Genomic DNA, 24,477 nt, shown 5'->3' with positions numbered 1-24,477 from the left:
CACGCCATTTCAGCTCGACCGATTAAATGGGAAATGTCCAGCGACGGATTGAGTTTGTTTAGGTTTTTTGTTTTTTTTTTTGTATCTCTAATCCTACCTTTAAACTTATCAAAGAATGTTGCGCCCTGTCCGTCAATTGCGGCGCTCACAATTTCAAATGTTTGCTACTAAATGTTCGATTCCGAGTCATATGCAGGAGCACAGTCGTTCCGATCAGATCGCGCGGGTTTTTTTTCCTTTATCGCATCCTTTTTTTTCCCCCGCATATCATACGTATTTAGAACGATACTTTCACTTTACTTACCCTCTCTGGCTAATTAATAATTTGTATTTATACATATAGTCCGTCGAATAATTGCTCCAGGATAATCGAAACGCTTGCCGGCTATTTCTACGTTCCGTACGTGTAGTAAACCACTCGGATCATTTTGCTATAGCGTTTTACTCTAACATAAGGTGTGAATGTGTGTTCCAGGATCCTGTTTTCACTCTCGCTGAGCTAGGACTTTCGTTTATTTCCGTTCCAAAGTGCACGCCACAAGGCAATGCCTTTCGCATGAGGACATGCTTTTGGGAAAGTATTTATCCTGCAGCAGTAGGATGATGTATAACCGCCTTCCTCGCATCGATTTGGCTCAAGTTTCAACACAATTAACTCGAACCGCACTCCGCTAAAGCCTCTTATATCTTTTCTCCTACACTTTCAGTGCCACCTCTTGAGGCAGTGTGTGATGCTACCCTGGCGAATGATTTATAAGCTTAACGGCGAGTGTTGGGTGGGCGTTGAGCATTCATTTTTTTTTGTTTTTTACATTTAATACAAATTTAGGATATTCCACGCTACCGCTAAGTACACAACATTTTGGCAAAGTGGCGGGGTAGCTGGAGATTGCCGTGAATGAGAAGAGAGAGTTTCCTACTAGCAAACCCTGCAGTTAAACACAGTTGAAGCGATATGTTGAGAGTGAAGAAAAATCGAAGAGAGTTACAATAGAAAAGGGGCGCGCGGAGCGTACGAAAATAAACCGATGCGCAACACGAGCATTAACGGCAAAAAGTTTCACTAAGTTATACGCTAACGATTGCTGATTGTGGTAAATATTTGGCAGATATGTGAGTATATGTCGAGAAAACTTAATATAACAAGTGCCCTCCTGCGAGAGGCGGGACGCGGCTATGCTAAACGCTTAAAAGAATGATATGAATTGTTCTGAGCGATTGAGCAAACGAAGGTATAGAGAAGGGTACATACAATGTTGGTACATTTGATGTTTCCGAACACACTTTGTAGTTTTTCGCTGGTGATTGCACAAACAAGAAAGGTATGATTTTTTTTGTTAAGTTGAAGAACACAAGATATTTTGTGTAGTAAATCATTGACATTCGTGAAGAACTTTTTTCAAAGTAACAAAATAAAATTAAAAAAACACTCGAACGTGACCGAGAGCTGAAGATACACACTCAGAAAATATTGAAAATGAAAATTATAAGCCACTTGCGAGTTGCAACGGTCAAATACAACACTTGATAAGTGACCACATAAAATGTAAATTTTTTGTAACCCTTGCCCAGCCACATGCACAGCCGAACTGAACGGATCAAAACAGGCACCACATCCGCAGAAAAACGACCACTGTAAAAATGTCCGTGGATAAGTGGTGCTCAGTAATCAGTTAAATTAACACGTAATGCGCTAACATTCCCAGTGTGGTTTGGAAATAGCAATCGAATTGCTCGGATTTCCCATTGGAGGGTGACAGGGGAAAAACCACAGAAGTCGGCCGCAAACCAGCATCGATCGTGGAATATCGACCGTGAAACGATTGGTACACTCAATCGAAAATGTCGACAAATCGGTTAACGCTGACGGTCAATTTATGTTGATAGAGTAATTATTTCACGCGTTACTACTTCCCTAGCAGCGCTCCAGTGGGTTTTTTCTCGTGTCCTTATGTCTCTCTTTAGGCATTCGTAGTTCCATATCTAACGTTAATTTTCCTTTGGAAATTACTCTCTCACGTCTTGATCTTTTCCGTTCTTGTCACTAGCAAAACATTTCCTTTCCCGATCACACGACTGTGACGGTAATCTTTAATCTTTCGATCCTGAAGCTTACTTTGCCACCAATTAGCCTAATGGAACCTTGGCGCTGCACTCGCTTCGCTCGACATTTGCCTTTTATTAGCACTTAACTGTATCTTTGTACTGCAACTTCAGCGGCCCGTTTCGGGTTGTCCTTTATACGCGGTGCCGGCAAAGCAAGTGACCGACAATCGAGGACCTTCGGCATCCCCCACCATCATCATCAAGTGTCAACTTATCGTTGCGTTTTCGCTTCGTCGCACAATCGTTGCCCCGTTCGACACCCCCATTCCTTTTTATACGCCGATCGAAGGGCCGAGAAAGAGTCGAATCCGGCACTGTACCGGATCCGCTACCAACCAGCCAGCCAGCATTTGCATAATGGAGGAGCGGCCTCGATATTGCTTGCGATTAAAAGCTCGGCGAGAGGGAATAAATTGGTGTCCTGCTTTCAATTGACTGCACAAGCACGAGGGTTGCGACGGTCCGGCGCGACTAAACGGGGGGGGGTAGGAAAGGGTCTGTGCAAGACCATTATCCGGTCTTTTTCCCCCAACATTGATTGCAAAAAAGAAAAGGAAAATAGTTGTGTACCGTTTTGTTTTGCCTCATAGGACGAATTCGTGAGCGCGAGCGCTCGACACAAATGGTTGTGGCGTTCGAAATAGCTGCCCGAAGGGCAAACCAATTGAGCTTGCGGGTGTTAAATTTTCCTCCCAAGATGGGAGGATTTGTAAAACAGAGAAGGAACCATTTTCTTTTTTATTCGCCCCGTGTCGAACAATCTATTTCCCTTTCGTCCCGGTTGGGTGTTCCGTTGACTGATTGAAGGAGGGAAGTTAATAAATGGTTTTTGCTGTCAAGGAATTTCCCGATCATCAATCCGGGACGTTGCCGGGAGACGGAAAACGCTTCTCAGCCAGGGTACTGCAGTTGGTGCAATATAGCTCCGTCCGACATTAATTGGACGATGAATCTTTTATTGCCCGGCTGATTGTTCCGAACCGACTCGCCGAAGATGCAGCTGGAGAGGTGTGGTTTTCTTGGTCCGAAACGAGAAGCATAAAAGATATCCTCTATCTTTTCGACCGTGCATCCGTGTAGCGTAGTCGATTGAGCTGATCCGTGGTGGTTTATTTTCCTGGTTCCCTTGGTTTCAGACGAAACCCGAACTTTACTGGAATCCATCGATATTGAACCGGGGACTAGATGGATTGATTTTTGGAAGGAAGTTTGTTTTTGTTCTACAGTCGCTCGGGTCAGCAACTAGAAAACCTTTGTCCGCCACGGAAATTGGGTCAACGTGGGGATGACAGCGTAAGGTTCGCTTCACGCCGTGTTTCCATTCAGCAATCCCGAGCGGTGAAGCTTCACATCCTGCCATCCGTTATTAACTTCCTGTTAACAAAAAAAAAAAAAATGAATAACTTATCAGGGGAGCGATATCTCCCGAAATAGAGGAAGAAGCAAAACACCGGAAGAGAGGTCCAGGAGCTAATATCCAATGGCTCCGGGGAGCACTTTGTGGCCGTCGTCGAGCCATCCATCGGTCGTCCGGATTGAGTTTATTTTTTCCCCCTCATCCATCCGGGGAGGGACGTTTAAAATAAATGTATCCATCAATCTTGCCATCAGTTCGATCCCCCGTTTCGGTTGTACGTGAAAACGACGTACTCTCGAACCCCTCCACAGCGCGCCTCCTCACTTGCCACCGGCGGATGCTATCAATTTCCAAATTACTCCCCTCCCCGTTCCCCACTTGTTCAATAATAAATTATGATGGACAATCGGATCGATTTCCCCCGATCGACACCTTTCGGAAGGTGGGCAACTTTGAGTACGCGGAAGCAGATAATTGAGCCCATAGTCGGTCAACGTGCGGAGGTATAAAGCCCCCAGCCGTTTGATGAGGTGGGTGGGGGGTTTAAGGCTTGGGGGAACGCCGTCCCGGAAAATCCTTCCGAATCGATAATGAGGCACGCTCGGGCAACAACACCACCACCGGGTGCTAGCTTTTGCATAATAATACCAAAAACCCGCCGCCTTACCCATGGACGGGGGTGGCCGACCCCATCCTGTCCCCATCACCGACGCCTGTCGAACGGGGCGGCTCGTTACTCGGCGACCTTTTACTCTGTTTACTTTTGTTAAGTGTCCCGGAGACGGCTCGACCCGCATCACGCTCGTGAAGGAGACTGCGACGACATATTTTCAGAAAACGGTTCGGGAGAAAGGCAAGAAAGACAATAAAGGTGATACCGGTCGGTTTCCGTCACCGGGCCGGGGGTCTTCTGTGTACCGTAGGTCTTACGCAGAGTCTTCATTATTAGTATCCTTTCCGTCATGAGCGTTCGGCGAGGATAGAGCAATCATGGTAAGTAATCACCATTTTATGGCAGTACTTGACGTGACTTCGTTACGAGATAAGTCTTCTGGAAAGAAAGTTGATGATTATAATTTAGGTTAACAGTTGGTGCCGGTTGTTTATTTGCTAAAGCAAAACTCGGTTATTATTAAAAGATGTGCTCCAATTTAAATTTATGTTGAAAAAACAATTTACGATACTGCAATGAATTGTTCTTGTCTGCGTTATCGCTGTGCAATGTGTTCATTATCTCATCGTGTTCTATCGGCGCTTGCGGCCACAATGTTTCACTTATTTTGCAAAATCGAACGCACCAGTCATTCGGAATGGGGAATAGAAGAAGAAATCACTGCGTAAAGCATCGGACAAAAGCATGAAGGGGAGGAAAAGTAAACAACTTTGAACGATTTCAAACCGGCAATAGATTCGTTCTGATCGAACGCTACGCACCCTCATCGGCGCTTTATTTGTGTGCCATTTGCAGTTGAATGCTGCGCAAAAAAAAACAATAACTTTTCACATCGAGTGGCACGAACAAGGCACGGGCTCTCCCCATCAGTCCGTTTGTTTTGCCTCTTGGCAGGAATCAATTTCGCATCACATCTTCTCACGGAATGCAGGCAGATATGGGATAGAAAGAAAAAAAATCAACCCTCACCAACAACCAGTGGATGTGTCGAGTGCAAATCCTTCCGAACTTTGTCGGCAGTCATCCGGAGGTCGACGAGTCGATTTGAAGGCTGGCACTTTTGCTCATTCGTACTCTTCGGCTGGGGATGATATCTTACCGAGCGGTTCAATCGACCATCGCTGGTCGGTAGAGTGAAACAGTTGGCTCGCCGAAGTAAACGATCAATAGTCGATCGATCGATGGAACACACTCCATTCGAGTGAGACCATCGGCAAAGGGCGTTCGTTGGTGATGCCGACTTTCCAAAGGGGAGGGAGTGAAATCTGCCCTTATTACATCCAACAATCGTGCGCAATCAGAAAACAATAGTCGTTAGAGGATGCGAACCGAACCGACACACTGGCAGCAGCATCGTCCAGAGTGTCGTACTTCCTGGCGAGATTGGAATCTGGTGGGATTGATTTACGTCCCCTCACTTTTACGTGGAACTACTTCGACAATTAAATGAAAGGGGGAAAAAAACGGAATTGCAAATCGCAATCACCGATGGATTAAACCCTATGGCGGCGAAGAGTCAATATGAATTTATTTTTAGTTCCACGAATACGCCTCTGCCTCTGCGTTGCAATTTAGTGCAAAAAGTATGTGTCTGTCAACTTTTCTTTTTCACTATCCATTTGCAACATTCACATGCAAATGTACCCTGTCTCTCTCCAACGAGCAACGCCTCCCTTTCCTTGTTGCAAAGCGATATTGTGACCTCTTCATTACAAACAACCAGTTTTTATCGGCTCAACCGAAACACTACCCTTGTCCGTGCCTTACTCTGGTGGTATATTTTTTCGTGTTTTCCCTCACTCGCAATTTACACAGTTTCATTTCTCGTGTCTGTGTGTGTGTGTGTGTGTGTGTGATAGCCCTTCACGTTACCCTTTTCCCTGCGAAAAAGATTACATCGTTGCGCGTCTCACTTCATTTCTGTTTGCTAACGGTTCAGCTTTATGAGGGTCGGAGGGCTATAGCGCGCGCTTTCACATTTCTATTGACTTTCGACAAATGAATTTTAATGAGGGACAACATCGTCCTAGCATCCGTTCCTCCCCCCCACGTTGCCGCTAGTGGACACACCGGGCTAGACAGAGGGAGAAGGAGTGTAGTGGAAAAAGCACACTCGTGGCCGTAGCTTCGTAGCGCGTTGTTTCCCCACGCGCTAGGTTCAGGGCGGTTCTGCAATTGGCGCAGCAATGGATGGAAAATGGAGTGTGACTAGAGGACACACTTGGTGCTCCCCCATCCGAATTTGAGCTGACGATTACGGTCCAGTTTACGGGTAGAAAAAAAAGAAGGGAAACACGAGACCCGGTCGAAAGGCAAGTGAAAGAAGTAGAATCCCCCCATCCCCGTTTCTGATGAAAAAGGCTTCGACGACTCTCCGGGAAATCGAAATCCGTATCAAAAATATTCCTGAGAAAGTGCCGGGTGGAAAGTGCTTGGCATGGAAAAGAAATCGGTAGGAAGGAAAAAGAATAACTAAATGCAACCTAAGGCACAAGACGGAACGTGCCGAGGATGAGCTCCAAATCAGCGCTTGGTAACAGACACGCTTGAGCAAGCCCCCGTTAAGGGGTGGGCGAGACTGGCTTGTGGCAGGAGGGAACCGATAGCGGGGCGCACTATGCAAATTGAGTTCGGGAAAACTGGATCAGTGTGAGTCGTGCCGGCGTGCTGCAAAAGAGCTTAGCCGTTTTGCCACCGATGGAGAAGGGGAGGAGCTGACGGTGGAGGGGTGGTGGATTCACGTGGCCCCAGGGCTGACCCTGTTTGCATATTGAGCAGGGTATACACAGCATAATAATGTCATCGTTCGGGTGTACCAATTTCGCATCCGTGATATTCCGGTAACCCCGGGTACGAATGGTCGGGTCGGCAGCGAATGGAAGGAAATAGAAGGGGGTAAACGTGAGGCAAGTGAGAAGGAAGGACGGCACCGAATTAGGATGTGGCTGCTTGGCGCATGGGGCGCATTTTTCAACCGAACGTTTACCAATAACGCTGGCCGGATTGTGGCCCATTAATTTAGCGACTTTGGGGCTGCTGCTGGCAAATGTTTCAATCGCATCGCAACCGACGGTGCGCCAAGGGAAGGGAAGCGAAGGGCGCCGAAGAGATTCGCAAGATTATTTTGTTACAAATTGAAACTCCAAGTTGCTTCCAATTTGATTACGTCAGAGCAAAATCCAAAGTGATCCGAATGCCAAGCGAAAAGGTGTGAATTGAATGTTTTACATGTTTGAAATGCAACCCGGGGACGGTTGGCAAACGTTCAAAGCCATATGGAGGCGCCCGGTACTTTATAAACGCTACCCGAAGGGTTGGCGACAATTGTGTAAGGCGAAACTTTGAGCAAATAAACGTAATATGAGAGTGGGTCATTTCTAGTAGATTGTGCAATCACCAGCAAGTTTTATAATTGTTCATGTTTGGAAACAGAGTGCCATATTTCGTCCATTGGAAATGTACCTTCAACATAATTTGATATATGAGATTTGACATCTGATATTCTTTGAATAAAAATAGAAATGTTTCAAAGTTCGCAGCAAATGTTATTTTGCAGTTTTTCCCCTCGATTACAAATGAGAAATGAAACTAAAGAATGTAACATTATTTTATAACAGTCGACTGATGGATCGAGTGGCGGCACGCCTTGGAACCATTGGGTATTTTTCTTCGCAGTTTTCATCGGAGCTTAATCGTATAAAAATAATCAAGAACTTATGAGCAATGCGTATATATATGCGTGTACGAAGGTAAAAAATATACTACAACGATGAAAAGTAACGAATGGAAGGATTGATGATTGCTATTTGGGTTTTGATTTCGCGCTCTACTTATCAACTTAACTCCTCTCGCCTTCTCCGTGATGCAATGTTGGTGATTGATTAATTTCGCATTTTCACTAGTGATGTTTTCGTTTCTCTGTTTGTTTTTGTTTTTTTTTGTCTTTACGTTGGAGGATGGAACTGGTTGCTTCTTGCCGCGTATGTGTTTATGGTTGCAGAACAGATCGAAAATAGAAACCTAACAAAATCTGAACCATTTCCGCCGAATACGCAAAACCGCCGAATATGTTTGCCGCGCACGTCACGAGACGAAAAGTTCACCCGTGCGGCTGCCAAAAAGTTTGGACGGAGGAAATAAATTGAACAAAAATAATCCACTCCGCGAAGCCACGGCTCACGGCGTTGCCGAGCGGCTGGTGCTTCCAACATCAATATGCCCCACAACAGATTTGCGGATTAAATTCGCACTAATTACCGCACCAGCAGCTCGAACGTAAAGTAGAACGAACGTTCGCGCGCGCCGGAAAAGCTGCTTTCAATTGTTGTTAATTTGTTGGGCATGTTCGCGCTAACCTACGCACCCAGAGTGCGAGCGTCGGATTGAGTAAGTGGGCGTCCTGTGGCGGTCCATGGTTTATACGCTACAGGGCCCTTTTCACAGGACGTTTCCGATCCATGGTTTTGTGCGAGCCAACGCTCCGTTGTATCGCGCTTCTTCTGTGGGCGCTTATTTTCCTCGTCGATTTGTTCGATTTACGTTACTTGTATGTTTTGGCGTTTGGTTTTTTTTGTTATTTCTTCTCTGACGCTTGTTACGGTTTAGTTTGTTTTTTTTTTTGCATTGTTTAGCTGTCTGTCGGACGACGCTGGTTGGACGATTTGCTTAACGCCTTCTAACGATTACCTTCGACCGATTGAGCTTACTTGTCTGTCGGAGTAAAACTGTGATAGGAACATTACGAGCAAGGACAAACCTATGCAGCTGGCGACATCGAAGCGCGCACAGGAAACTGCCGTCACGTCGTTCGACGCTGTCCGCTGGACCTCACCGTGTCCTTCGCCAATCTGTGGATGGGGGTAGGAAAAACGAAAGAAGAATCAGTCAGTGTCAGCGCGGACAAGGGCGCGGAAGAGAAGAAATGCAAACCAGTGCGCGGAGCCAAAGAAGAGGGGAAAAAAGGAAAAACATTTATCAAACGAATCCTACCACCGTGTGACGGACCAGTAGTGTTGGTGCTGCTGGTGCTGCTTCTTCGTTCGGATAAATCATAATAAAAAATGGCCATTTCGTTTATGGGAAGCATAAAAATTAAGGATCATAAATTGTAGCCCACATCCATTAGGGCGAGTTCGCACGCTCGTCCGAAGATTGTGGAAACCGAGCGAGTGGCGAAAATTTGGAAGACGTGCTAAGCAAAGCACCATTGCCTGGAGGGGCAAAGTGTTGTGGTGCGGTGGAAAAAGGAATGGGAGCGCTTGGACTGGTAATTTAAATTTGTTAGCGTTCCAATGACAAATGCGTGTTGCCTAATGGAATCGCCTAGAGTAAGATCCTAAAAGTCTTTTGTTTTGAATCCATTAACCAGACACACGCCCCATATGTTAGTTGTCCGGTGTTGATTTCTATTCGAAAGGGCGTATGTTTTAATTTAACAAAAAAAAAAAAACAAATTGAAAATTATCTACCTGGGCGCTCCCCTTCGACTCACCTGTTGCATATCGCGCCACTGGTCGCTCGTAACGCCACTGTCAAACTCGAGCGCATTATGTTCCATCTCGCCACCGTAGTTGCTGTCGTAGCCCGGCTTGCCGAAGCGCACCGGATCGTTCGGCTGGGCAGGTGTTTCGGTGCCGTAGAAAATGAGATCCCACTGCGTTATTTGTGCTGTACACGGTGGAGAGAGAGCAAAGTTTCAACACATTTATTAACGATTCTTAAACACGATAAGAAAGGAAGAGCGGAGTCGGGGGGCAGGACGCGGAAGAAATAAAAATAATTCCAATGCACTTGGTGGAAGATAGTAGTAGGGGGTCTGGGGGGAAAATAAACAATCTGAAACAAATGTCGAAGCCAACTGAACTTAAAACAATTAAAATCCAAGACATAAGAGATGGTCTCAGTTACATGGCAATAAGAAAAAATAGTTTAAAAAAATCAAATGTAAAACATAACTGCAAGCGAACAGTTACAACACGTGCGTTGGAAGAAAATTGTACTAGAAACAGTTTAAATATTTGAAAAAATGAAAACTTCATCGCAAAACATTACCCAATGGAGAATATTGTTACGCTGAAGTTAAAAATACATTCACTTTAAATTTGCATGAACAGGAAAAACAGGATTGGAACAAGCGAACTTTAATAAAACCTGCTAATATTATCTAACATACAGTAAGAAATTTAAATAAAGTTCCTCGGCCAAGCTGCTTTCTACTATTTATAAATGGATTACATGAAAGTCGAATAAAAAAGTTAAGTATACATTGAGCGCCACTTTCCTTGCACAACATAAACATAAGCCCAGGGATTCACCATCCGCTTAATGAAATCTCGTTTAGACAGAGAAACACAGAGTAAAACAAACAACAACAACAAAAAACCAAGCACTGAAAACTCTCATTTTATCTATCAACCGAAAGTCTCCATATTACGTACCGCATGACTGTGGTACAGAAAGTTTTTCCGTAAATTTACGACACGGTTTCGCCATCATTCGGCGACCACCCCTCCACCCCACCCCCAACCCGGTGCAGGTGTGATGGTGGGCGTTCGAACGAAAGTATCTCCTAAGCACGCCATAATTAGCTAATTTAGTTAATGTCTTGCGAAAATATGCGAAATCTTTGCCACTGCGAAGAGGCAAGAAATCACACCGCTTTGGTAACGAAAATTTTCCGTCGCTTTCCCGGCGTAACCGAACGAATGAACGAACGAGCGAACGAACGTGGGGCTTCGTAAAACGACCATCATGGCATGGGCGATGGTGCGAGTGGAAGAGTGGAGGCGTTGGACATCGCCCAAGCCACGTGTAAACGCTTGTGTGGGGTGAGGAGGGAGAGGTTTGTACAGGAGATCACGCTAACGTATGAAGGTGTGAGAGTGTCTGTGTTCAGGAAAACTTCATCGTCACCGAGCACTTGGGTGTCCACAGCAATGGCACAAGAGTTATCACCTCCGCACACCTGAGTCGTATGTTTGGGTCTCCTGCACCAGGGAGGATATCTTGCGGTGTGAAGCGGCACCTGATTTGGAATCGTTCGCTGGGATAACATTGTGCGAAGCACTCACACGAATGGAGTTGACCGCATTCTTCATCCTTTTCGTTTTTCTCGATGATGTTTGTTGCGTTGTAAAAAACAAAAGAGACACCAAAACTCAGGAGCATCACCACGACACTACCGGTAGACTACACCGGGCATTAGTCGTTCCTGCAGAGAGTTCAGGAGCGCACGAGTGTTCGTGAAAATATTGCGATGATTTGGGACAGGGTAAGTTGGCCAAAGGTTTGGCCGGTTTGAAGACGGAAGGAACCGCCCCCGCACACGGTACGGAAAACATCCGCTTGTTTGCTCGCTCGCGTCCCGAAAGCGGCTGCTTTCGGCGTCACTAGAGAGTTCCCTACAACGGCACACACCGAGAGCGTGTAGTACCGGGGAAATACGAGAAACTTTCCTCCTACTACCACTGAACCGGGCTTTGGTAGTTGGGACCGGGAAAAGTTTTAACCCACCGGGTGTGTTCTGGGACGGACCCCTCTGTGCGGAATCGAGAGAAAGTTTCCCTTCCTTTCCGGAATGGAATTGGTAGAAGAGAGTGAAAAGCCATGCCACAAAACCGCAGGCCTTCCAACTAGCAAGGGAAGCGAAAATTCAACCGTGGAACGACAAGGGACAATGCGGAGACTCGGTGGTGTTTGGCACGTTCGACTAGTGCTCCCTGTGCGTGGTGCAAAACAAGCAAAGGGCAAACAACCACGCGTCGGTGAGTTGGTACAATGTGTTTACCTGTTGTGCGGCACAACACAACCGTCCGGGAGTTCGGCGGTCCCGGAAGCCAGCGAGCCACGAGTGGCAACGCGCACTCCAGACAGCACCGACTCGTCGTGTCGTGATGACATGGCGAGATAAATTTCCCAGCGGTTTTTCTCGGGCTGGCAGCGGTTTGAGCACGGCCGTCAAAAACTTTATCATTTCCCTCGATGGCGGCTCGCGAACACAATCCATTTTATATGAGCGTATGTGTGTGTGTGTGGCGCGCTTACTCTGACGCGTGTCCCGGGCCACGATTCACCTGCAGGGCAACACCGGGCCCTAGGCTTTCCTTAACCCGATGCGGGTGGATGGCGGGCGCGAAAGATTTATCTTCCATCGGTGGTTCCGGTGTCGGCGTGCCGGCGGAGGAAACTGTCGATAAATCAGTGTTTGATATCGAGCCCGTCGAGGTCCACCGGGCCCCGTAAGAAAAACAAAGCCCGTACCATCGGTAAGTAGATTAAGCGATGAAGTGATGAAGGAGTTTTTACACCTCTTCACCCTATTTAGGAAACTGTCAGCACCGTACGTAAAAGCCATTCGACGGTGGGAAGGAAAATTGGAATTTATTATTCATCGGCGCGCACCTGGGGGGAGGTGGGAGGTGAGGTGGGGCGTGCTTCCGGCTATACTTGTATTGTGATTTACGATCATTTAAAATTATGATGTTCTTCAACACCTTCCCTACTGGTTTATAAGAAAGTAAAATATATTAACATGACAGTATAAATGGTTTACATGCTAAAAGTTCATAATGCAAGTAAATTGTTGATTGAAAAATAAATTCATAAACCCCGGCTCTGGTGAAAAATTGTAAAGCATCGGAAGAAAGTAGAAGGATCAAGTTAAAATGTGCTCAAAGCAATAAATAATAGAACCCGAATGAGAACTCATCCTATGAACAGACTTCGAAGGGAAAAAGTTTTGGGCAAGAACAAAATTGTGAAACATTTTTACTACCAACAGGAATATTCAACCCAGGAATCAAGAAACCGCAAAGTGAAATGTAAAGTTAGCAAAGAAAATTGTATAACAATACGAGGAAATTTGAACATAACGCTGCCAACAAAAGGAAGGAGAAAAACACAGCCATCCTACATGCGCAATGTTTGCCACTAAAACACTATAGAAAAGGACACTGCAAGTACAAATAAACCAACCAAAGGTTTACGGAAGAGAAATAAATCAACTTCTACGAAGCAAAACGAAAGAAAATGCCCGAGCAAACGGGTGGAAATGAGGAGTTCTATGTTTTTGGCTTGGTTTGTGTACCCTTTCCGTGCTTCTGATCGTTGGAAGACGAAATGAAGGAGCTCTGCGTGCGGCTGTAGTACGGCGAGGACACGTACGACGGTGGCATCGGCTGCAGGCTGGACGAGATCTTGCGCGGTATCGCGTCGATGATGTCGGAGTCTGGGAAGAAAATTTTGGCATTTGCACGCGACGGTTTGCCGAGCGAAGGCGCGGCCGATAGGAGGGTGCTACTGCCACCGGCCGTCATTCCGGGTGGGCCGGGCAGTTTGGCGGCCGTTGCAGTCGTTTTGCTACTACCGCTACTGGCGGATTGGGTTTGGAAGGTGGTTCCGGCAGAACCGGAACCGGTGGGAAGCTTCACGACGGGTGGCGGCAAAGGTGGCGACGCTTGGTTGTTGGTGGCACCGGGTGGAAGTTGGGGACCTCCAGCGAGCAGCAGGTGATGATCGTGCTCGTCCCGGATGGACGAGTAGGGCTGCAGTTCCGGGTAGAACTGCTGTATTTTGTCGTACTGCTGAAAGACCTTCGGTATGCGTGCGTTGATGGAGGATGCGGCCGGGTAGCGGTCGTGATAGGTGGGGCTTGCGGTCACTGTGGTACCGCCGTAGCCGGCGAGCGAAACCGTGGATGCTCCCCCGGAACCTATACTGGATGACGATGATGACGACGATGATGAGGAAGATGACGATAATGTCGATACGATCGAGGAAGATGACAGCGTTGTTGATGTACCGAGACCCCCGACGGTGACCGTTGTGCCGGGGGATGCGGTTTTCCGACCACCGGTCATCAGTGAGGTGGACGACGAGGAGGAGGACGCCGAGGTGGACTTCGGAGGCGATTGGAAACCGTTTTGCTTGACCTGCTTGGGTGCCTTTATTGCAATCTGCTTGTCCTGGATGTTCGATGTGGCCGCGTGGTACTTGTCTCCTTTACCGTAATTAATAGTTTGCAGCGGTGGCGGTGGTTTCTGTTTAGAGGAGGGATTTTTTCGACCACCCCCACCACCACCGGAACTGGAGCTTCCGCTACCGTAGTTGCTGAGATACAGGTTCACCGTGGTCTGCGGTGGGCTGTTGAGCGAGGTAGGCCTTGCGGTTGTGGTTTTCGATGAGTTCTTGTTCGGTTTATTTTTGTTGGTTTTGCTCTTCCCTCGCTGCCCGCCGTTGCCGCCCGTGCCACTGGTGTAGGCCGGCGTCATGCCGTACTGCACCGAAACCGACGAGCCGGTCTGGTGGTATTGGGTCTGATACTGGAGCTGTTGTTGCTGTTTGCGGTTCGGTTTCGTACCCGACGACGATGAGGAAGACGGCGACGGAACGGAGGCGACGCCAGTGGAAGAGGCCCCCGCCGCCGACGATGACGACGACGAAGAAGATGCGGGGGAGTAGTAATTCTTTGATCCTCCACTGACCGTGTAGCCGTTGAAGCCGGTAGCCGGCAGGATCGGTGGTAGGGGCGGTGGCGGCGTCGAGAACGTTTTCGGTACGTTTGGCGGATCGTTCGGGTCGGGCGGGATGCTCGTACCGTACAGCAGCAGCGACCAGCCCCGTATCACCGAGTACCCTGGGGTGTTCCAATTCCGAACCGGAAGCAGCGTGCAGATAAATTGATTCGATAGAATGATTGAGGAGTACGCAAACCGAGGCAATACCAGCATCGACACACGGGGACACACGGTACCATGTTAGTTTTAATTAAAATCGACCCAATGCTTATTAACAGACAGCATCAAACAAAAGGGATATGCAGCAATTTACTCTCCCGTCATGTGCACTTACTCGACGACTCGGGTTTCGGACACCAAACGCATCCAAAACGCTGCGAAGAGCGTGCGAGACACGAGGGAACAAAGCAATTTCCGTGCGGACCAATTCATAAGGCATGATATGATTAATAGGCCAACGCAATCAATGGGTCATTATAGCTGTACCCGGTGGACGCATTCCAGTCACGGCAGCATTTCGATTTTCTTGACCTAATTAGGTGCGCACCGGATTCGCTTTAATGTCTACAATTTCTCTACACTCAAAATGTCACCATAAGATTAACTTGTTAATTGCAGAGCAACAGAACGGCATGGGAAGACCACTGTCAGATGAGTTATGATTTCAATTGCGCATGTTGCATAAATCGTTGACCGTCGAACGGAAGACTTCCGTGGACAACAAACCACAACACGGCAGAAATGGATCCCTTTTCGGAAGGAAATGGGTGCACCTGAACGGTCTAAATCAACTCGTGGAACAATTAGGCCGAATTTATGCACACATTATACCCAAACGAAGCGGATACTGTGTCATGACTAAACGGATAGAGTGAGGACCGGCGCACACACTGGGTTCCCGGTTACGTTCCCGGGAAGAAACACATTCGAATGTCCAGGAACAGAGAGTTACTGTTTTTTTTTTGCCTTTTTTTCTGGTGGACCTACGTTGCGCTGAGCCACGCATTTAGAACGACGCTCACCGGAAGCACCGTTACGGACCTGGGTTTTCGCTAGTGTCGTTGAGGTATGTGTGCCGACGGAAACTTACCTAACAAACGGCCTTCATTATGAATCTCCAGCTGCCAGGTACCGTGGGGTGCCTCGCCCCAAGTGTGCACCGACATGAACGGCCACTGATTGAACCCGGAGCGTGACAAATCGTGGGATCTAACGTCGTTCGCGTGCGTGGTCGTACCCCGGAAAAGGAAAAAAAAAGCAAACCGAACATGAAAGTCAACACACAAACGGTGCAAAAATGCTACGGCTATGGCGCGGGAATGGCGAAAGTTTTTGCATTTTTTTTCCTCCATTCCCGGACCGTGCCAAACATTTACCTCGGCGTCAGCAGAGTGACTCGCGTCCCGGATGGCGAGGTTAGGAATATTTTGATGTCCCCCCGGCGCTGCGAGGTGAGGGTGATTTTGGCCTGTACGTGCTCGAGATAGTTCACGCCCATACAGTGCTCCACGTTGAGCTGCAGCGTGACTTTGGTGCGAGGCGGTATTTGTCTGCAAAACGAAAAACAGATTGAAAAATAAGTAAGCTTATGTGGGCGTGCGCAAATGTGAAGAGAAAAGAACAGGGCAAACCAAACAACGCTAACAGCGCGTTTAAACAACACGGGTGCGAGTGCATACGGCACCGGGAAAGTCCATGTTCCGGTGACTTACTTGTCCAGATGACGGCCATTGATTTCGCAGAGCTGCTGCTCCGGGACGGTCTTCCAGGTGCGAGCCAATCGGACCATGGCCGCGGCATCCATTAGGCCGTAGCCGAACGAATGTGACACCTTGCGACCGACGCCGTTTACGGACCAGTTGGGGTCGTTCAGGTTTCCGGGCTTCGCCGTCCGGACGACTGTGTTCGGGAAGGATGAGATCCAGGCGGGAAAAAAATAGAAACGCATGAAAAAAGAAATCGGAATTCGTAAACGAAGGGCGTTGGGAACACAGAATAGAACAGCGTTTCGTTGTGCAACGGTCCTAATGGTAACCACCTGACGGTCCTGAAAGATACCGATTCCGACGGTACTGACTTACCGATATGCTGTAGATCACGCCAGGTTAGATTACGGTTGGCTTCCAGGACAAGGGCCGCAATACCGGCCGCCAGCGGGGCCGAAGCCGAGGTTCCCGTGTGGGACGAGGTGCAGGTGTGATGGAGATCCGTCGTGATTACCTGCTTTTCGTTCGTATTGCCACTGCTGTACGTCGTGGCCAGCGTGGAGCTGCACATCTCCGAAAACCTAAAATGCAGAAAAAACAGGGTGAAAGGTCAACCAAATGTAGAGACGCAAAGTTAAGCTCCACCATTCCAGCTCGCCATTCTCGAAAGCTGAAAAGAGAGCTGGAACGTTAGAACCGCATTGCTTACCAAGGCACTCGGCCCTCCTGCGAAGCGGACGATATCGAAAGCGTCCAGATGGAGTTGGTGTAGCCATCACAGTTACAGTTGTCGTGCTCCCGGCCCCCGTTGCCCGACGCCCAGATGAATATCGAGCCCTTGCCGCCGCGCCCGTTGCGCACACCCTCGATGAAGGCACGCGTCGCCAGCTCGCCCGGCCCGTCCACCGTTTTGCCGTCATCGTCCGGGCCCCAGGACGCACTGTAGATGTCGATGTGCTGCGAGTTGTGACCGAGCGAGCGCGCCTCCACAATGTCCGTCACGTCACCGTCCAGCATCCGTACTCCGCCGACCCGCGCCCCGTACGCGATGCCGACGGCGCACTTGGAGTTGTTGGCCGTGGCCGCGACCTCTCCGGCGCATCGGGTCCCGTGGCGATTGGAATCGGTGAGGTCGTAGTGCGGCATCGGGTCGTTGTCGGAGCTGTTTACGTCGTACGACGCTTTCGGGTCCTGTTAAGTAGATACAAAATCGTTAGTCATCCGAAGGATTAAATGATCGTTCGAACTAAGGAAATTCCTCTGAACCGTGATTAATAACTTGTCTGGTTTTTATTTCATAATATGTGTCTGTGCTATTTAGAGCAAGAGTCCTGGCTATATTTTTTCACGGTACAATAAACAATTATTAGTTCTTAGCTTTCATGAAAGATTTACAGGAGGTCACAACAGCGCCTTGTTGTAGCTCAACATATTTGCGTTGCATTTACCCAACATTGATGGTTCGGATGTTAACGACAACCTCTTCTGAATCGATCATACGACTGTGCATGCAAAAGAATATCATTTCGAGCCTTCCAGAGTGCTTTTGTTACCCTTTCAAACTATTCACGTGCGAGATACTTTTGAAACGTTCTTTTCCATTCGACACGTTTGATCGATGAGAGCTTATTTTTATTCATGCATACCATTCCTTGGCGCTGAAATATTCACAACAAACTACACCGCGCCTCGAAGCAGTTTTGGGGGTTTTACCGTTCCAACCTTGGGCGAGGACAGAACGGGGTTTCACGGTAGGGTCACAACGTATCTACTTAATTGCATTGAAAAGTTGAAAGGATCTTTTAGACTAGATTTGTGTAACCAGCAAAAATGCGCCCGGAAACCATTTTTGAATCGGGTAGAGTGCTACATTTAAACCTTACCAGAAAGGTTTTTAACTAATCCGGACATGGTTTCCCCGTACGGTAGAAGGTATGTAACATGTGGGAAGAACTTCCAAAACTTTAGTTACAGTAAAACCGGATAATCTGCCAGCCAACCAACCGCTCTGTCAAACGAGCCTACACCGCTGAAGAGTAGTATAAATATTCATAGGCACGGAAACATCCCCAGGACGGCCTCCCTACATAGATCCCCATCTCACATACACACACACACACAAATCCATATTGCATCCCCCAAGTGCTGATCAAACAGTGGCTCTTTTGCTCCGGGCGTGCTCACGCTTGGCGCCCAGGTAACAACACCCGGTTTTCCCGGTCCTGGCCACGGGGAAGAGTGTGCAATTAAAAATTCTGCACACGACATGTTACATCGTTCGTTGAGGCTACGGCGCGAACGACCGGATGGGTGCGCTTTGGGCTGTCATGCCATTTACACACACACACACACACAGAGCGGCAGCGTCACCAAAACTCGCATTCAAACTCATCGCAGCTGAAATCCGCTGGGAAAAAAGGCCTTTCAGTTCAGAGACCGCACAAATGAGTACATACAAAAAAAAAACCTTGGTCGAGAGGGGAAAAAAGTGACTAGCACCTCCTACGTGGTGAACAATCGGACCGGAAGTGGTGCAACATTGCTCGGCAGCCATGACAGGTGGGATTTTTTGAGCTCCCCCATTTTAATCCTCTTGTGTCCTGTTTGATTAGAGTTGGGCGATGATTCTAGCGGTGATTCTGGTACGAGGATGATGCTCCAACTGCACCGTTTGGGAGCATCAGCGTAGATGTGTAATTGCATTCATATGCAGGCGGCTGCTACCTTTCGCTTCTCGATGATGCCCTACCGAGAATTATTACGGAACAATTGTGTCACATTAGCGAAGTTAAAGCCCTTTATAAGAGCTACGATAAAGCCTGCAAATATAGTTCAAAATCCTGATCTAGTGTAGGTAAAAAAACAAATTAATTCTTCAATCTGCGGTTATTGAATATGTGTTTATTGCTGCAACCTGATTGTTTATTTTTATGATACTACTTTAAAGCATCAGTATATTTTTCTAACCATCTCAGTTTTTAGGTAAGCATTGCTAAACAAGTATCGTTTCGTATCGTATCGTAAAAAAGTATTTTTAACGTCATAATAAAATTGTCTTCTTCTTCTTCTTTCACTATGCGAGTCGGGGTATAACAAATAAAATTGTCAGACTGAAGACTGGTTTGTTTTGGTATGTTTAAATGGTAATCTGCATTTATAAAAAGGCAAAACAACCCGGTCTTCAATTCGATAATTTGCAGATGAGGTTTAACAATTCCTCATCAGCATCGGCATTTATCGACTCGGCAACGAAGCTTAACGATGCCTCGTTTGCTCTATCCATATAAAAACCCTGTGAACTAATCTTTCCGACACTTTCACCGGTTAAACAAACTTCTATAAACTTGCTTAGGCGTAACATAAAATTACGATGGCCGACTGATTGTGCTCTCTTGATTCGACATCGTCACTTTTTCTACTCCTTTTTTAATTTTTTTATGACAAGAATCTTTCCCTTGCTGTAAGATTTATCCAAACATTGTAACGCAAACATGAGAAATATGTTGTTTTTTAATTTACTGCAAAAATTTATCGCTCATCAAATATTTGTCAGTTCTGTTTTAGCGAGGAGTTCCGTTAGAAAAACAACAAATACAAATATAGGACTACTCTTTACAACATTTTGCACTGCGAGGATGTCAAAAGCAACTTCACTATTACGTGATACTGGTTTTAAATACCCGCGAGCAAATAGATATTCGTTACCGTTCAAGAATCGTACACATTAAGATTTCAGATTTTTAGTTAACCATAACTTACGTAGTTGTGCTCCAGATCGGGATGGTCCGATTCGAGGCCATCGTCGAGAATCGTCACGACTACGCCCGTCCCCGTGACGCCCTCTCTCCACGCCGGAATCACGTTCATGTCGAGCCCGGGGCCACGATTCTGCAAGGCGGAACGAGCAAATACACACATAAATAAACTGTTCATAGTAGTGGGGAGCTGTAGTGGTGCACTTACCAGATACCACATGTCGGGCCATTTGGGATCGTTCAGCTGAATGGGCACCTGATACTTTTCCAGCGGGCGAAAGTCGCGCTTCTGTCGCGATTTCGCGCGCTGCTGCTTGGCCCATCGTACCCGACTGTCCGCCTCCAGCCGTTGCTGGTGCGGATTTGAAGGACTCAGCGACCGCTTGTGCAGACGGCTGTGCTCGAAGTGATAGTGATCGTGGAAAATCTGGAAAAGAAAATAGAGTAAAACGAAATGAGAACATTGAAGTATGACCGCATACAAATACTGAACTATAAAAGATGTATAAAATTTAGACCAAATACCGCATACCATTACTAATCAGAAAAACCTCCCGCATGCGGTTCGAGTACGAAATATAAAAGAAAAAGTCCCATTACAGAGTTTAGAATGATAAAGATAACATCCCATTTAGAAACTTTTCAAATTTCCTCAAGACTAAGTAATTCCAAACACAAGAAAAATAACAGTGGACGGAAATTAGCAGAGGGTCGAAGTAACTTTTACCCAGAACATGAGAAAAACGCCAACACTGCTTTTCTGTTTAATTGTGCTACGTACACCGAAAAGCAAAAAGCAGTTCCATCTAGTCCCATCGGTGCGGTCCGGCGTTGATTCCGAAAAGGTTTACTTTTAATGTTTGTTGTACATTGTCCACATTTTCCACTTCCTAGACATTTCCCAACCGGGCAGATTAAGAAGTAAAGTACTCCTTTTTTGTTGCTTTTGTTGCTCGGCAAGTTTAAATAAACGCACCGATACGGTTCACTTGTCATAATACGACCCGGAGAGTTTTAAAAAATAAATAAAAACATCTGGGACTGGGAGTATTTTTTAATGCCTTATTTCGGTACGCTACGGTAGGTGAAGTTTGAAAGAAAAACAGTCATATGAGTTTGGAGTTTTCAAATTAATTTTTATAATTGAAAAATTCCTCCCAACCCCAATATCAGCAGAAAAACATATTTAATCACCGATACATGTGTTCAAATATAAACATGAATAAACGCAGGTTGGACACGCAAGTTTCATAGGAGTTAGCATTCTATGTACACTAAATGACACACACTAAAAGAATCTCAGCAGCTCCATACAACTTCAAACAAAATTGCGATGAGAAAGCCACATAGAAAACAAATGTAAAAACCTTTTTTTTTGCAAAATAATTTTCAGTACTTTCGAGGACTAAATTCTTCGGTGTGAAAATCATGCAGCACCGTTGCACATTCTTCATTACATTTCCCTACCGCACCTTTCATTCATCCCCACACTTTGTGCCGTGTGCTGCTAATGAATTTAATTTAAAAGCAATGTTTCTAGAATTTGTTTCCTCCCCGGAAATGCTCCACTTCCTCGCCGTAGGGGAGCTTTTTTGATCCCCATGTTTCGTGGTGTATGGAGAAAGTTTGTCGTCCGTCCGGGTGAGAGTCGTTGGTAGCAAGGTGTTGGGGAGGATATTACTACCGGTTTCCCATACAGTCCCGGAGTTATTCGCTGTAACCCTGACGCAGCACCACTTTTGCCGGAAATAAAAAGCTCTCCAGCACTCGATTGGTGAATTTCTCGGAATTTTCACATCACACCCATTTGAACCCTTTAGTCGGCCAGCAAACAACAAATGCGTATTAGAAGGCGGTGGGTGTGGATGTGTTTATGCAAGTTTTGCTGGTGTGTTACCCGTAATGAAGCTCTAACCGTTCGGACGGTCTCGGTAGGGATAAGGGCAGTTAACGTGTACAACACAAGAACAAATTAGATGTTTGGACCCCTTTCAACCGAAGTCATCTCGGAGGCACGTTTGAGCTAACACGGGTTGTACTGTAAGCGTAGTCGTCTTGAACAATAAAGCACTTTGTCATCGAGTAAGCCCTTCACAGGGTAATAAAGTTTGAATAAAAGGGAAAGTGAATTCACAGGGGCGAAATATGTTATCGTAGCCAAACTATGAGTTGAAACATGAACGATGATTAAAGTTGAACAGGATTTTCACACCTCATCGATTACGATATAAGATTCAACAAATTAATGTGTACGTTCCTACTGGTATTTTATTGATGATTTCATTTTCAAGATCGAAGAAAAACTCTTATCTTGGACAGAGTAATCTAGGAAAATTCATTTTTCTCATACAGCAATGCATTCCTTTGGAATGTGCGTACCTGAACTTTTCCAACTTTTGCTATCAAGTGAAAGATGGTTCGTTTCTACCTTCATTTTGCCTTGTTGATCCCATTCCAAGACTGATGAAAAACGTTGCCCGTCTGTCGATGTGAGCTGCAGTTGAAAGGTTTAATACTTCAAAGCATGTAGAAAATATCACACTCTCGTGGTTGTGTCATTTATAAAGACCTTAGAGCTTAGGGCTCCCGGGAATGTTGCGAGGTATGGTAAACAACAACAGATTGAAACAACGATACATGTTCATTCATCTTCATTTCATACGTTCACAGCTGTTGTAAAGTGTAAAATGTCTGACTTTCGAGGGAAAGAGACTGAAAAAAATGGTAAAATAAACACTATCAATAATGTTCTTGATTCTCTGACCAGAGACAACTGCAATTGAAATCAATGTTTTTCCAACACTACAATCTAACGACATGAACTCATTCAATTACAAAACACAAAATCAAGGATACAGACGAGCATGGGATTTTATGTTCCGTTGGTTCAGAAACCACAGCCACTACCCGGCATTCGGGTAGAACTGATGTTAAATAACTCACCCCGGACAAAAATTAGGCAGCACAACGGATGATTGATGCTTAAGGGAAGCATAAAACCAACGCCGGCAGTTAGCATGTGGTCCGGGTAGAAAGGAAAATTAATTACTTCAACTTAAAAAAGTACACTCAGTCTTGAAACAAATAAAAGCCAGCCTCCTAAAGTGAGCACACATGCACACCATTACCCTTACGTTGCTAGGAGACTTCTCTTTGTGGTTTTCCATCAGCCATTTAGCAACACTGCTATTGTGCTCTTTTAGGAGTTTCAAGTCCCAGCTCGGCGGTGGGAGGAAGTCTCAGTGAATACTTTCTTGCTAAAAGAACCCTCTGTTTCGGAAGAGCTGACAGAAGTGTTGAGCATGGAAGTAATTTTGCTCGCCATTTCGGAAGGATGTGATACCTACGGCTCTCCACTTACTACAAGGATGCACATTGCCAGTGCAATGTCGGAGGCGGATGCACGACATGACAAAGATCAAGTTAGGTCGTGTTTGTTGTCTTCTCTTCGAAGATAATCATCATCATTGTCATCATCATCTTCAACGCCCTTTTATATCGTCGCTACATTTGATTGCTCTCGGAGGCATTAAGACGGCGACGTTTTTATGCAGATCGTAACTTGAGAAAGTTTTATGCATTGGGGAGAATATTTTTCCTTTTTTCCAACAGCTCAAGTAGAGAACTTCCCGCCGGATGGAGACGCATGGTGGTTCACACTCGGTGCTAGGTGAATGTATGTGTGCTTCGGTTTTTTGGTGGTGGTTTTTTGCTGCCATTTTCGCCTGTCTCTGCGTCAGTTTCAACATGACTAATGATCGACCGACCCCGGGAGAGAGGTTGGGGTCGCTGTGCGGGTCGGGTTTGGTTTCCAAAAGGTGACACATCTGCAGCAATTGTGTTGCCGGCATCCTTATCATGGCTAAGCAGAAAAGAAATACGACCAAAGGAACGTCTATACGGGGCGACACAGCATCGACGGTGCCATTGTGGATAATGTACACGAATTAACTGCATCGGTAGTGCACGAACGTTGTGTGCAGCCCCCCTTCGCCCGGAGCGTGTGTTTGTAGGAAGATGATTGATTATACGTGCGTTCCTTCCCCCGTTGCCAGCCACCAAAGCAGCAGCTGCTCGTCCAACATCGGGAGCCAAAAAGGTAAGCGGTTATTCAATATTGACTCTGGTAGTATGTGGTGTACCACCATTTGCACACCACATCCGGGTGCTTTCGCAAATTGTTCCTGTTTCTCTGCTCTGCTTTGCAGCCGTACGAGTAGTTTCAATGAAAACGTTAGTCATGAAGGATGAAAGAAGCAATGTGGGATGGTTGTTGCTGTGCGGTTTTCTGATTCGGAAGCATTCGGTGCCTAAATTGTTTGCGTATTTAGCCCTGTCAATTTGCACCACCGCTTGGTTTGTTTAT

The 24,477-nt window shown here is 46.4% G+C and overlaps 1 protein-coding gene across 1 annotated transcript in view; it reads right to left on the bottom strand.

Moving 5' to 3' along the window:
* Positions 1 to 24,477, bottom strand: part of LOC131284922 (furin-like protease 1, isoforms 1/1-X/2) — a 91,652-nt gene that overhangs the window by 3,433 nt on the left and 63,742 nt on the right. The window contains exons 2-11 of the mRNA XM_058313781.1: positions 20,320 to 20,538; positions 20,116 to 20,244; positions 17,066 to 17,547; positions 16,732 to 16,937; positions 16,363 to 16,549; positions 16,027 to 16,200; positions 15,741 to 15,859; positions 13,222 to 14,769; positions 9,628 to 9,803; positions 8,893 to 8,983 (exon numbers count right to left, since the gene is read on the bottom strand). Of these exons, the coding sequence (XP_058169764.1) occupies positions 8,893 to 8,983; positions 9,628 to 9,803; positions 13,222 to 14,769; positions 15,741 to 15,859; positions 16,027 to 16,200; positions 16,363 to 16,549; positions 16,732 to 16,937; positions 17,066 to 17,547; positions 20,116 to 20,244; positions 20,320 to 20,538 (3,331 nt within the window). The remainder of the gene's footprint in view (positions 1 to 8,892; positions 8,984 to 9,627; positions 9,804 to 13,221; positions 14,770 to 15,740; positions 15,860 to 16,026; positions 16,201 to 16,362; positions 16,550 to 16,731; positions 16,938 to 17,065; positions 17,548 to 20,115; positions 20,245 to 20,319; positions 20,539 to 24,477) is intronic.

Source organism: Anopheles ziemanni, chromosome 3, assembly GCF_943734765.1.
Source record: "Anopheles ziemanni chromosome 3, idAnoZiCoDA_A2_x.2, whole genome shotgun sequence".
NCBI classification, from domain to species: domain Eukaryota; kingdom Metazoa; phylum Arthropoda; class Insecta; order Diptera; family Culicidae; genus Anopheles; species Anopheles ziemanni.
The sequence above is the reverse complement of the archived record's forward strand: the minus strand, read 5'-3'. Positions and strand labels throughout refer to the sequence as shown.